At 46.4% G+C, this 15,666-nt stretch overlaps 1 protein-coding gene across 1 annotated transcript in view; it reads left to right on the top strand.

The window, feature by feature from the left end:
- pappa2 (pappalysin 2) overlaps nucleotides 1-15,666 on the top strand; it is a 565,518-nt gene that overhangs the window by 303,163 nt on the left and 246,689 nt on the right. Inside the window, exon 8 of the mRNA XM_067990736.1 lies at nucleotides 14,108-14,236. Within this exon, the coding sequence (XP_067846837.1) occupies nucleotides 14,108-14,236 (129 nt within the window). The remainder of the gene's footprint in view (nucleotides 1-14,107; nucleotides 14,237-15,666) is intronic.

Below are 15,666 nucleotides of genomic sequence, written 5' to 3'. Positions count from 1 at the left end.
CGTACAGTACAACTCACCACGTACCGTACAACTCACCACATATGATAGAACTCACTGCGTACAGTACAACTCACCGCGTACAGTACAACTCACCGCATATGATAGAACTCACCGCGTACAGTGCAACTCACCGCGTACAGTACAACTCACCACATATTATAGAACTCACCGCGTACAGTACAATTCACTGCGTACAGTACAACTCACCGCGTACAGTACAACTCACCACATATGATACAACTCACTGCGTACAGTACAACTCACCGCGTACAGTACAACTCACCACATATGATAGAACTCACTGCGTACAGTACAATTCACCGCATACAGTTCAACTCACCACATATGATAGAACTCACCGCGTACAGTACAACTCACCGCGTACAGTACAACTCACCACATATGATAGAACTCACTGCGTACAGTACAATTCACTGCGTACAGTACAACTCACCGCGTACAGTACAACTCACCACATATGATAGAACTCACTGCGTACAGTACAATTCACTGCGTGCAGTAGAACTCACCACATATAGAACTCACTGCGTACAGTACAACTCACCACATATGATAGAACTCACCGCGTACAGTACAACTCACCACATATGATAGAACTCACCGCGTACAGTACAACTCACCACATATGATAGAACTCACCGCGTACAGTACAATTCACTGCGTACAGTACAACTCACCACATATGATAGAACTCACTGCGTACAGTACAACTCACCGCGTAAAGTACAACTCACCACATATGATAGAACTCACTGCGTACAGTACAATTCACTGCGTACAGTACAACTCACCACATATGATAGAACTCACTGCGTACAGTACAACTCAACACATATGATTGAACTCACCGCGTACAGTACAACTCACTGCATACAGTACAACTCACCGCGTATGATAGAACTCACCGCGTACAGTACAACTCACCGTGTACAGTACAACTCACCGCATATGATAGAACTCACCGCGTACAGTACAATTCACTGCGTACAGTACAACTCACCGCGTACAGTACAACTCACCACATATGATAGAACTCAACGCATACAGTACAACTCACCGCGTACAGTACAACTCACCACATATGATAGAACTCACTGCGTACAGTACAACTCACCACATATGATAGAACTCACTGCGTACAGTACAACTCACCACATATGATAGAACTCACCGCGTACCGTACAATTCACCGCGTACCGTACAACTTACCACATATGATAGAACTCACCGCGTACAGTACAACTCACCGTGTACAGTACAACTTACCACATATGATAGAACTCACCGCATACAGTACAACTCACCGCGTAGAGTACAACTCACCACATATGATAGAACTCACTGCGTACAGTACAACTCACCACATGTGATAGAACTCACCGCATACAGTACAACTCACCGCGTACAGTACAACTCACCACATATGATCGAACTCACCGCATATGATAGAACTCACCGCATACAGTACAACTCACCGCGTACAGTACAACTCACCACATATGATAGAACTCACCGCGTACAGTACAACTCACCACATATGATAGAACTCACCGCGTACAGTACAACTCACCGCATATGATAGAACTCACCGCATACAGTACAACTCACCGCGTACAGTACAACTCACCACATATGATAGAACTCACCGCGTACAGTACAATTCACTGCGTACAGTACAACTCACCACATATGATAGAACTCACCGCGTACAGTACAACTCACCACATATGATAGAACTCACCGCGTACAGTACAACTCACCGCATATGATAGAACTCACCGCATACAGTACAACTCACCACGTACAGTACAACTCACCACATATGATAGAACTCACTGCGTACAGTACAACTCACTGCGTACAGTACAACTCACCGCGTACAGTACAACTCACCGCATATGATAGAACTCACCGCGTACAGTACAACTCACCACATATGATAGAACTCACCGCATACAGTACAACTCACCGCGTACAGTACAACTCACCGCGTACAGTACAACTCACCACATATGATAGAACTCACCGCATACAGTACAACTCACCGCGTACAGTACAACTCACCGCATATGATAGAACTCACCGCGTACAGTACAACTCACCACATATGATAGAACTCACCGCATACAGTACAACTCACCGCATACAGTACAACTCACTGCGTACAGTACAACTCACCACATATGATAGAACTCACTGCGTACAGTACAACTCACCACATATGATAGAACTCACCGCGTACAGTACAACTCACCACGTATGATACAACTCACCGCGTACAGTACAACTCACCACATATGATACAACTCACTGCGTACAGTACAACTCACCGCATACAGTACAACTCACCGCGTACAGTACAACTCACCACATATGATAGAACTCACCGCATACAGTACAACTCACCGCATACAGTACAACTCACCGCATACAGTACAACTCACTGCGTACAGTACAACTCACCACATATGATACAACTCACTGCGTACAGTACAACTCACCACATATGATACAACTCACTGCGTACAGTACAACTCACCACATATGATAGAACTCACCGCATACAGTACAACTCACCACATATGATAGAACTCACTGCGTACAGTACAACTCACCACATATGATAGAACTCACCGCGTACAGTACAACTCACCGCATATGATAGAACTCACCGCGTACAGTACAACTCACCACATATGATAGAACTCACCGCATACAGTACAACTCACCACATATGATACAACTCACTGCGTACAGTACAACTCACCACATATGATAGAACTCACCGCATACAGTACAACTCACCACATATGATAGAACTCACTGCGTACACTACAACTCACCACATATGATAGAACTCACTGCGTACAGTACAACTCACCACATATGATAGAACTCACCGCATACAGTACAATTCACCACATATGATACAACTCACCGCGTACAGTACAACTCACCGCGTACAGTACAACTCACCGCGTACATTACAACTCACCACATATGATAGAACTCACTGCGTACAGTACAACTCACCACATATGATACAACTCACTGCGTACAGTACAACTCACCACATATGGTAGAACTCACTGCGTACAGTACAACTCACTACGTACTGTACAACTCACCATATACTACACAACTCACTACACACTATGCATCTCCTTACGTACAGTACAACTCATCACATATGATAGAACTCACCGCATACAGTACAACTCACCGCGTACAGTACAACTCACCACATATGAAAGAACTCACTGCATACAGTACAACTCACCGCATACAGTACAACTCACTGCGTACAGTACAACTCACCACATATGATACAACTCACTGCGTACACTACAACTCACCACATATGATAGAACTCACTGCGTACAGTACAACTCACCACATATGATAGAACTCACTGCGTACAGTACAACTCACCACATATGATAGAACTCACCGCATACAGTACAATTCACCACATATGATACAACTCACCGCGTACAGTACAACTCACCGCGTACAGTACAACTCACCGCGTACATTACAACTCACCACATATGATAGAACTCACTGCGTACAGTACAACTCACCACATATGATACAACTCACTGCGTACAGTACAACTCACCACATATGATAGAACTCACTGCGTACAGTACAACTCACTACGTACTGTACAACTCACTATATACTACACAACTCACTACACACTATGCATCTCCTTACGTACAGTACAACTCATCACATATGATAGAACTCACCGCATACAGTACAACTCACCGCGTACAGTACAACTCACCACATATGAAAGAACTCACTGCGTACAGTACAACTCACCACATATAGAACTCACCGCGTACAGTACAACTCACTGCGTACAGTACAATTCACCACATATGATGGAACTCACTGCGTACAGTACCACTCACTGCGTACAGTACCACTCACTGCGTACAGTACCACTCACCACAAGATAGAACTCACCGTGTACAGTAGAACTCACCACATGATAGAACTCACTGCGTACAGTACAACTCACTGCGTACAGTACAACTCACCGCATGATAGAACTCACCGTGTACAGTACAACTCACCGCATGATAGAACTCACTGCGTGCAGTACAACTCACCGCATACAGTACAACTCACTGCGTACAGTACAACTCACCGCATGATAGAACTCACTGCGTACATTACAACTCACTGCGTACAGTACAACTCACCGCATGATCGAACTCACTGCGTACAGTACAACTCACCGCATATGATAGAACTCACCGCATACAGTACAACTCACCGCGTACAGTACAACTCACCACATATGATAGAACTCACTGCGTACAGTACAACTCACCACAAATGATAGAACTCACTGCGTACAGTACAACTCAACACATATGATAGAACTCACTGCGTACAGTACAACTCACTGCGTACAGTACAACTCACCACATATGATAGAACTCACTGCGTACATTACAACTCACTGCGTACAGTACAATTCACCACATATGATAGAACTCACTGCGTACAGTACAACTCACTGCGTACAGTACAACTCACCACATATGATAGAACTCACCGTGTACAGTACAACTCACCGCGTACAGTACAACTCACCGCGTACAGTACAATTCACCACACACGATCGAACTCACCGCGTACAGTACAACTCACTGCGTACAGTACAATTCACCACACACGATCGAACTCACCGCGTACAGTACAACTCACTGCGTACAGTACAACTCACCACATATGATAGAACTCACCGTGTACAGTACAACTCACTGCGTACAGTACAACTCACCACATATGATAGAACTCACTGCATACAGTACAACTCACTGCATACAGTACAACTCACCACATATGATAGAACTCACTGCGTACAGTACAACTCACCACATATGATAGAACTCACTGCGTACAGTACAACGCACCACATGATAGAACTCACCGTACAGTACAACTCACTGCGTACAGTACAACTCACTGCGTACAGTACAACTCACCACATGATAGAACTCACTGCGTACAGTACAACTCACTGCGTACAGTACAACTCACCACATGATAGAACTCACTGCGTACAGTACAACTCACTGCGTACAGTACAACTCACCACATGATAGAACTCACTGCGTACAGTACAACTCACCGCGTACAGTACAATTCATCACATATGATAGAACTCACTGCGTACAGTACAATTCACCGCGTACAGTACAATTCACTGCGTACAGTACAACTCACCGCATATGATAGAACTCACTGCGTACAGTACAACTCACTGCGTACAGTACAACTCACCACATATGATAGAACTCACTGCGTACAGTACAACTCACCACATATGATAGAACTCACCGCGTACAGTACAACTCACTGCGTACAGTACAACTCACCACATATGATAGAACTCACTGCGTACAGTACAACTCACCACATGATAGAACTCACCGCATACAGTACAACTCACTGCGTACAGTACAATTCACTGCGTACAGTACAACTCACCACATGATAGAACTCACCGCGTGCATTACAACTCACCACGATAGAACTCACCGCATACAGTACAACTCACTGCGTACAGTACAACTCACCACATATGATCGAACTCACTGCGTACAGTACAATTCACCGCGTACAGTACAACTCACTGCGTACAGTACAACTCACCACATATGATAGAACTCACTGCGTACAGTAGAACTCACCGCGTACAGTACAACTCACTGCGTACAGTACAACTCACCACATGATAGAACTTACCCCTACAATAGAACTCACCGTGTACAGTACAACTCACCGCGTACAGTATAACTCACCACATATGATAGAACTCACTGCGTACAGTACAATTCACCGCGTACAGTACAACTCACTGCGTACAGTACAACTCACTGCGTGCAGTACAACTCACCGCATGATAAAACTCACCGCGTACAGTAGAACTCACCGCGTACAGTAGAACTCACCGCGTACAGTACAACTCACCACATGATAAAACTCACCGCGTACAGTACAACTCACCGCGTACAGTACAACTCATCGCGTACAGTACAACTCACCGCGTACCGTACAATTCACTGCGTAGAGTACAACTCACCGCATGATAAAACTCACCGCGTACAGTACAACTCACTGCGTACAGTACAACTCACCACATGATAGAACTCACCCCTACAATAGAACTCACTGCGGACAGCACAACTCACCACATATGATAGAACTCACCGCGTACAGTACAACTCACCGCGTACAGTACAACTCACCACATGATAGAACTCACCCCTACAATAGAACTCACTGCGTACAGTACAACTCACCACATATGATAGAACTAACTGCGTACAGTACAACTCACCGCGTACAGTACAACTCACCGCATATGATAGAACTCACTGCGTACAGTACAACTCACCACATATGATAGAACTCACCGCGTACAGTACAACTCACCGCGTACAGTACAACTCACCGCATATGATAGAACTCACTGCGTACAGTACAACTCACCACATATGATAGAACTCACCGCGTACAGTACAACTCACTGCGTACAGTACAACTCACCGCATATGATAGAACTCACTGCGTACAGTACAACTCACCACATATGATAGAACTAACTGCGTACAGTACAACTCACTGCGTACAGTACAACTCACCGCATATGATAGAACTCACTGCGTACAGTACAACTCACCACATATGATAGAACTCACTGCGTACAGTACAACTCACCGCATATGATAGAACTCACTGCGTACAGTACAAATCACCGCGTACAGTGCAACTCACCACATGATAGAACTCACCGCGTACAGTACAACTCACCGCATATGATAGAACTCACCGCGTACAGTGCAACTCACCACATATGATAGAACCCACCGCGTACAGTACAGCTCACCACATATGATAGAACTCACTGCGTACAGTACAACTCACCACATATGATAGAACTCACCGCGTACATTACAACTCACCGCATATGATAGAACTCAGCGCGTACAGTGCAACTCACCACATACAGTACAACTCACCGCGTACCTTACAACTCACCACATATGATAGAACCTACTGCGTACAGTACAATTCACCACATATGATAGAACTCACTGCGTACAGTACAAATCACCGCGTACAGTGCAACTCACCACATGATAGAACTCACCGCGTACAGTACAACTCACCGCATATGATAGAACTCACCGCGTACAGTGCAACTCACCACATATGATAGAACCCACCGCGTACAGTACAACTCACCACATATGATAGAACTCACTGCGTACAGTACAACTCACCGCGTACAGTACAACTCACCGCATATGATAGAACTCACCGCGTACATTACAACTCACCGCATATGATAGAACTCACCGCGTACAGTACAACTCACCACATATGATAGAACTCACCGCGTACAGTACAACTCACCACATACAGTACAACTCACCGCGTACCGTACAACTCACCACATATGATAGAACTCACTGCGTACAGTTCAACTCACCACATATGATAGAACTCACTGCATACAGTACAACTCACCGCGTACCGTACAACTCACCACATATGATAGAACTCACTGCGTACAGTACAACTCAACACATATGGTAGAACTCACTGCGTACAGTACAACTCACCGCATACAGTACAACTCACCGCGTACAGTACAACTCACCGCATATGATAGAACTCACCGCGTACAGTACAACTCACCGCGTACAGTACAACTCACCGCGTACAGTACAACTCACCACATATGATAGAACTCACCGCGTACAGTACAACTCACCACATTTGATAGAACTCACTCCGTACAGTACAACTCACCACATACAGTACAACTCACCGCGTACCGTACAACTCACTGCGTACAGTACAACTCACCACATATGATAGAACTCACTGCGTACAGTACAACTCACCACATACAGTACAACTCACCACATACAGTACAACTCACTGCGTACAGTACAACTCACCACATATGATAGAACTCACTGCGTACAGTACAACTCACCACATATGATAGAACTCACTGCATACAGTACAACTCACCGCGTACCGTACAACTCACCACATATGGTAGAACTCACTGCGTACAGTACAACTCAACACATATGGTAGAACTCACTGCGTACAGTACAACTCACCGCATACAGTACAACTCACCGCGTACAGTACAACTCACCGCATATGATAGAACTCACCGCGTACAGTACAACTCACCGTGTACAGTACAACTCACCGCGTACAGTACAACTCACCACATATGATAGAACTCACCGCGTACAGTACAACTCACCACATATGATAGAACTCACTGCGTACAGTACAACTCACCGCATATGATAGAACTCACTGCGTACAGTACAACTCACCACGTACCGTACAACTCACCACATATGATAGAACTCACTGCGTACAGTACAACTCACCGCGTACAGTGCAACTCACCGCATATGATAGAACTCACCGCGTACAGTACAACTCACCGCGTACAGTACAACTCACCACATATTATAGAACTCACCGCGTACAGTACAATTCACTGCGTACAGTACAACTCACCACGTACAGTACAACTCACCACATATGATACAACTCACTGCGTACAGTACAACTCACCGCGTACAGTACAACTCACCACATATGATAGAACTCACTGCGTACAGTACAATTCACCGCATACAGTACAACTCACCACATATGATAGAACTCACTGCGTACAGTACAACTCACCGCGTACAGTACAACTCACCACATATGATAGAACTCACTGCGTACAGTACAATTCACTGCGTACAGTAGAACTCACCACATATAGAACTCACTGCGTACAGTACAACTCACCACATATGATAGAACTCACCGCGTACAGTACAACTCACCACATATGATAGAACTCACCGCGTACAGTACAACTCACCACATATGATAGAACTCACCGCGTACAGTACAATTCACTGCGTACAGTACAACTCACCACATATGATAGAACTCACTGCGTACAGTACAACTCACCGCGTAAAGTACAACTCACCACATATGATAGAACTCACTGCGTACAGTACAATTCACTGCGTACAGTACAACTCACCACATATGATAGAACTCACTGCGTACAGTACAATTCACTGCGTACAGTACAACTCACCACATATGATAGAACTCACTGCGTACAGTACAACTGAACACATATGATAGAACTCTCCGCGTACAGTACAACTCACTGCATACAGTACAACTCACCGCGTATGATAGAACTCACCGCGTACAGTACAACTCACCGTGTACAGTACAACTCACCGCATATGATAGAACTCACCGCGTACAGTACAATTCACTGCGTACAGTACAACTCACCGCGTACAGTACAACTCACCACATATGATAGAACTCACCGCATACAGTACAACTCACCGCGTACAGTACAACTCACCACATATGATAGAACTCACTGCGTACAGTACAACTCACCACATATGATAGAACTCACTGCGTACAGTACAACTCACCACATATGATAGAACTCACTGCGTACAGTACAACTCACCACATATGATAGAACTCACTGCGTACAGTACAACTCACCACATATGATAGAACTCACCGCGTACCGTACAATTCACCGCGTACCGTACAACTTACCACATATGATAGAACTCACCGCGTACAGTACAACTCACCGTGTACAGTACAACTTACCACATATGATGGAACTCACCGCATACCGTACATCTCACCGTGTACAGTACAACTCACCGCGTACCGTACAACTCACCACATATGATAGAACTCACCGCGTACAGTACAACTCACCGCGTACCGTACAACTTACCACATATGATAGAACTCACCGCGTACAGTACAACTCACCGCGTACAGTACAACTCACCGCGTACCGTACAACTCACCGCGTACAGTACAACTCACCACATATGATAGAACTCACCGCGTACAGTACAACTCACCACATATGATAGAACTCACCGCGTACAGTACAACTCACCGCGTTCCGTACAACTTACCACATATGATAGAACTCACCGCGTACCGTACAACTCACCGCGTACCGTACAACTCACACGTCGAAGAAGTAAAAAAAGATCATCACCACTTCTAGTTTTTTAAAAGAAGAATATATTTTAAATGTCATTTTGTTTTAAGAGAAAAATGCAACAAAGGAAAAACTTTATTCGTCCAGTAATTTCGCATTTGGGATTTAAAACAAAAATAAGCTAGATGTGATGACTTTTTTTAGAATACAAGACTGTACTAAACTGTTGTGTTAGGTTTGTTGAATTAAAGTTTGTTTTGGTTCCAAGGGCAGATTATGGAAAGAAAGTAATGTATTGATCTTCTATTGTTGTACTGTTACTCACCATGAGTGTGTGTGTTGGGGAAATGTACTACTCTCTGGGTCTCCCAGTAACCAGCGTGAGTGAGTTTGTGAGAGAAGAGGGAGTCAGTGGTGGTCTAAGGTAATGCATTGCCCTCACTCTCTGACAGTTAGTCACCGTGTCCCCTTCTACGGGCGGGTAGGAGGGGTAGGGAAGGATTGTACTGCCCTCTTTTGCTGCTACTGAGAGTCAGTGAGACTGCGGTGTTGCAGAGAAGGACTCTCCTGTTCACTGCGGAGGGAGATAATAAGTTACAATCTGTTATAAAAGCACATTTTTATCTCACATGTGTTTTACATCTTGGGTGAAAACCAGGGAGTTTGAAATCCAAGTCACTAATGGGAATGGAGAGATACATGGACAACCAATGTCTGGACGCTGTCCAACATGTATTACAAAGGCGGTGAGAAAACGTGCTGCCATAAGGTTTCTATCAAGCGTACACGAGCTGACCCGTGACCATTAACCTGGCTCATATCTGCCATCTGAACAGCTTGCTTTCAGATGCTGGCTTCAGGCTTGGATGATGGGGAAAGTGTCTTGGAGTGTGGAGCTGTTTCAACTTAAGCAGCAGAAAGGTCAGCTCAGCTTTCGTTTGCCCCCCCCCCCCACCGCCCCCTGCTTTCTTTGATAATTACGATTCTGTGTGCGTTCCAAAGGGACCTATTTGAAGAAAATCCCTTTTTTCACCCCTGTGGCTGCTTGCCTGGCCTCTGCCGAACGCACATACCTTATTTGTACAGTGCACAAAGGCCTTGAGGCCCCTCTCCCCTTTGATCCTGGGTCCTGAGCCATGGTTTACTGTTCTCAGAATAACTCCCCATACAGGGATAGGGCGGGGGAGTGGGACTCGCTGGATTGCTCTTGCATAGTGCCAGCGGGGACTCGATGGGCCGAATGGCCTCCTTCCGTGCTGTAACCTTTCTATGATTCTATGATCACACTGCTCAGCCCTGGGACTTTCCTCATCAAAGTTCATGCCAGAACCAGGTCCTTCCCAGTGCTCCCAGGTCCTAGCCCCTCTCCCCCCAGTGCTGTGGCCCTGATGATACTACTTGGCCTGAGACCCCTTACTAAACCTCAAACTCACCATGAGCAGCAACAACAACAACTTGCATTTATACGGTGCTTTTAACGTCGTAAAACCTCCCAAGGTGTTTCACAGCAGCGATTATCAAACTAAATTTGACACCGAGCCACATAAGGAGATATTAGGACAGGTGACCAAAACAGGTTTAGGGAGGGAATTCCAGAGCTTAGGGACCAGGCAGCTGAAGGCACGGCCGCCAATGGTGGAGCGATTAAAATCAGGGATGCGCAAGAGGCAAGAATTGGAGGAGCGCAGAGATCTCGGAGGGTTATAGGGCTGGAGGTGGTTACAGAGATAGGGAGGGGCGAGGCCATGGAGGGATTTGAAAACAAGGATGAGAATTTTAAAATTGAGGCTTTGCCGGACTGGGAGCCAATGTCGGTCAGCGAGCACAGGGGTGATGGGAGAACGGGACTTGGTGTGAGTTAGGATACAGGCAGCAGAGTTTTGGATGAGCTCAAAGTTTACGGACCACATCACATCAGCTAGTATTACATTAAAAGCTCAGATTCACTGTTGATGTCACAGTCACTTCCTGCACAGTTTTTTTGTCATCATTTTTCAGCCATTATATTTCTGTTGTGATTTTCCATCATGCTTCAGTTTTCCTATTTATTAGACTGAGCTATGGGATTCACTTCTACCAAATGAGTCTCCAAAGCTAGTTTGCGTTGTGATGCTATTCTACCTTTGATTGCTGACTGGCTCTTGTCCTTCCAGACATGGCCCAATGTCCATTTGTGGCCTCTGCGATTTTGCCCCTGTGCAGGCCTGAGACCTTACCTGGCCAGATCTCTCCTGCTCCTCAAAGCACTGGCCTGCTGAGCTCCCCCTGTTCCCAGCATTTCTGAGAGAGAGAAAGAGAAAAGGAGAAGTGAAAAGATGAAAGAGAGAAGTAGAAGAAGAGAGAGAAAATCATAAATATTGCGACAGATAGTAAGAAAGGAGATGAGAGGTAGAAAGACAGAGTGCATGTGTAATACAGAGAAAGGGTTTGTGTGAAAGGGACACAGAGATGGTGTCAGAGAATGTGAGAACACCTGGAGAGGGAGGCCCCGGGACCCCCCCGGAGAGGGAGGCACCGGGACCCCCCCTCCCCGGAGAGGGAGGCACCGGGACCCCCCCCCCCCCCGGAGAGGGAGGCCCCGGGACCCCCCCCCGGAGAGGGAGGCCCCGGGACCCCCCCCGGAGAGGGAGGCCCCGGGACCCCCCCCCCGGAGAGGGAGGCCCCGGGACCCCCCCCCCGGAGAGGGAGGCCCCGGGACCCCCCCCGGCCAGGGAGGCCCCGGGACCCCCCCGGAGAGGGAGGCCCCCGGGACCCGCCCAGAGAGGGAGGCCCCGCAATTTCATGGGAGCAGCACCCCAGTGCAAATGCCGGACTGCTCCCATGGAAACTTCCATCACTGACTCAGCTGGAGTATATGGAATGGGGGGGTGGGGGGGTGGTGTTCCCTTGTACATGTGTCTGAGGGGCACCCATGCCACTAGGAGTGCATCTCAGACACCCACCAAATGGCCATCAGACATGGAAGTGAAACTGTTAAGCTGTATCCTCAGGTGTCCAGCCCAAGTCCCAGGCCTGGACGATACCCTATCCAGATGGGCCTCACTTACACCAGCCAGCAGGTCAGTATGCTTTCTCTGACTGGACGTATCAGCTTGCCGGCAGATTCCCAGGCCTGGGATGAGGAAGCTCCTGGCCAGGGAGTTCCCTCCTGTGACTATTGCCCTTTCTGACGTGGGTGTCCTTGTGTGGGGCGGGTGCCCAAATTGACCTACACCTGCCCTGGTCTTAGTCATCAGGCGGCCTTCCCACTCTACACAAGGTCCCGGGCTCAACCCTGGCTGAAGCATTAAATACGTGACATGAATAGAATTTCACATTTTCAACCCAGTCTTTCCGCAAATCAATATTTAAGTCTTTTTATGGTTACCTTTTCTGCTCAGTATTTGGATCGTATCTCCTGCATGAGTTTTTTAAATCGGGGATTTTTTTTTTACGCCAGCTCACGTTCAACTTTCAAACCCTGTTTCTCAGGCCCCACACTTTGCAGACAAGCGGTAATAAATGAAGTGACTGTTTTCCTGCACTAATTCACTTCTTCGCCTCAGTTTTTAAATACTGAGTGACATCTTAGCAGCGGTGTTAGTTACATGGACAGATCAACCAATGGGATTTATAAAAAATACCTCAACAACAACAACTTGCATTTATATAGCGCCTTTGACGTAGTAAAACGTCCCAAGGCGCTTCACAGGAGCGATTATCAGACAAAAATTGACACTGAGCCAAAGAAGGCGATATTAGGACAGGTGACCAAAAGCTTGGTCAAAGAGGTAGATTTTAAGGAGGGTTTTAAAGGAGGAGAGGGAGGTCACATGGCCTCTCCAGCAGCCATATGAGGAAGGTTGAACTCGTTTTCATTAGATTTCAGGGGACCTTATTTGAATTTTGTGTTTCTGATCCTGTCTTTCCGTAAATCAAAGTGTTCATTATTACTTATCTCATTTTTCCCCCTCAAGAACCCTAGGGGAGATTAACTGGTGTTACTAGTGTTTGTCGATGATGTGCTTTCAGGGAGGTTGTCCAAGGCAGAGTTTACAGCTACCAAGTAAAGGTAGCAGCCGGATCTGCATCCAGTGAACTGACCCCACCTCTGATCTACGTACACGGTAGCCCCTTCTGTGGGGATCAACGAGTGGAAAAGTAAGAAAAAAAAATACAAGACTTGATTCAGAAATAACATCCTACTAATCTCTTCATGTGTTGATTGTTGTTTTAAATGTCGGTTGCGGAGGGTTCTCCTGTCGAGTATTCAGGGAACTGGGCTCAAACAGTCCAAGCTCGTTTCATTTGAGGTCCAGCACAGCAGTAAGAGAGAGGAGACTTTTTGTCACCTGTAGTATTGGGCTGGTTTCAGTCTCAGGTCACAGAAGTGAAAACTTAGTGTCCACTAGACCGCCCTTTTATAGGGTGAAGACCCCTGTGTCGGGTTTGGGTTGAAATCCAGGTGTTAAAGGTGAAAGTTCCAATGTGTGATGGGTGGAATCGACTCTGACTTATGCCCAACACTCCCAACGAAAACCTTGTTTAAGGCAAAGCAAGAGACAGATAAACACAAATTGGAACTCCCTGAGAGTTCTCCAAGAGTTTGAAGCAGTGTTGAGCTTAAGCTTAAGTAACAATGGGCATTGCTTAAATTTGGTTCATGTGATCAGTAAACCTCTGGAGGTTCAAAAGATCTGTTAAAGTCTGATGAAATGGGCTCACCGACAACAGTGTAAGGAAATGCACAGCCTGTTGTAGAACTGAGCTGAACAGGCTGAGAAGCCCCAGCTTCGAATCCTGGACTGTGTTGAGTTTGCTGATCTCAGCCAGCCAGTGTGTGCTGAAGTTCAAATAGAAATGTAAGATGTCCCAACGTGATTTGCAGCCAGTGATGTACTTTTGAAGTGTAGTCACTGTTGTTACTTAGGTAAATGTGGCAGCCAATATTTGCACAGCAAGCTCCCACGAACAGCAATGAGATAATTAGCCAATTCATCTGTTTCTGGTGATGTTGGTTGAGGGATAATTATTGGCCAGGACACCGGGAGAACTTTCCCGCTCTTCGTATAGTTCCGTGGGATCTTTTACATCCACCTGAGCAGGCAGACTCATCCGAAAGACGGTACTTCCCTCAGTACTGCACTGGAGGGTCAGCCTGGAGTGGGGCTTGGGTCAGAGGTGAGAATGCCACCCACTGAGTCAAGGCTGATATTTGCATATAAGATTTTTTTTAAATGGACTCAGATTTTTCTCATGCCTCCTCCTGACATTGCTGACTAATACTGGGATTCAGTTCTACAGGCACCAAGTGCTCTCCAGCATCTTGACCAAGCAATTGTGGTCCTAAACGCTGGGTGTCAGGAGGCTCATCCCCCCCCATGGGCAATATCACAAGCCTGTCCTGGCCCTTTCCAGTCGGAGTCACTGAATAATGAGCAGGAAGGGGAGGGAGCCTGGCTGACGTTTCTCCTTCCCAACAGCTGCCCCGGTTGAGCAGCTTTGCTGGGGTGTGAGGCGCAGTTGCACGCTGGTGTGCTGAAAGAACCATCTGGGGCACCTCACATATCGGTGAACATCAGTGGGTGAAA

Source organism: Heptranchias perlo, chromosome 9 (genome assembly GCF_035084215.1).
Source record: "Heptranchias perlo isolate sHepPer1 chromosome 9, sHepPer1.hap1, whole genome shotgun sequence".
Lineage (NCBI taxonomy): Eukaryota > Metazoa > Chordata > Chondrichthyes > Hexanchiformes > Hexanchidae > Heptranchias > Heptranchias perlo.
This window is presented reverse-complemented; position numbering and strand designations above follow the sequence as displayed.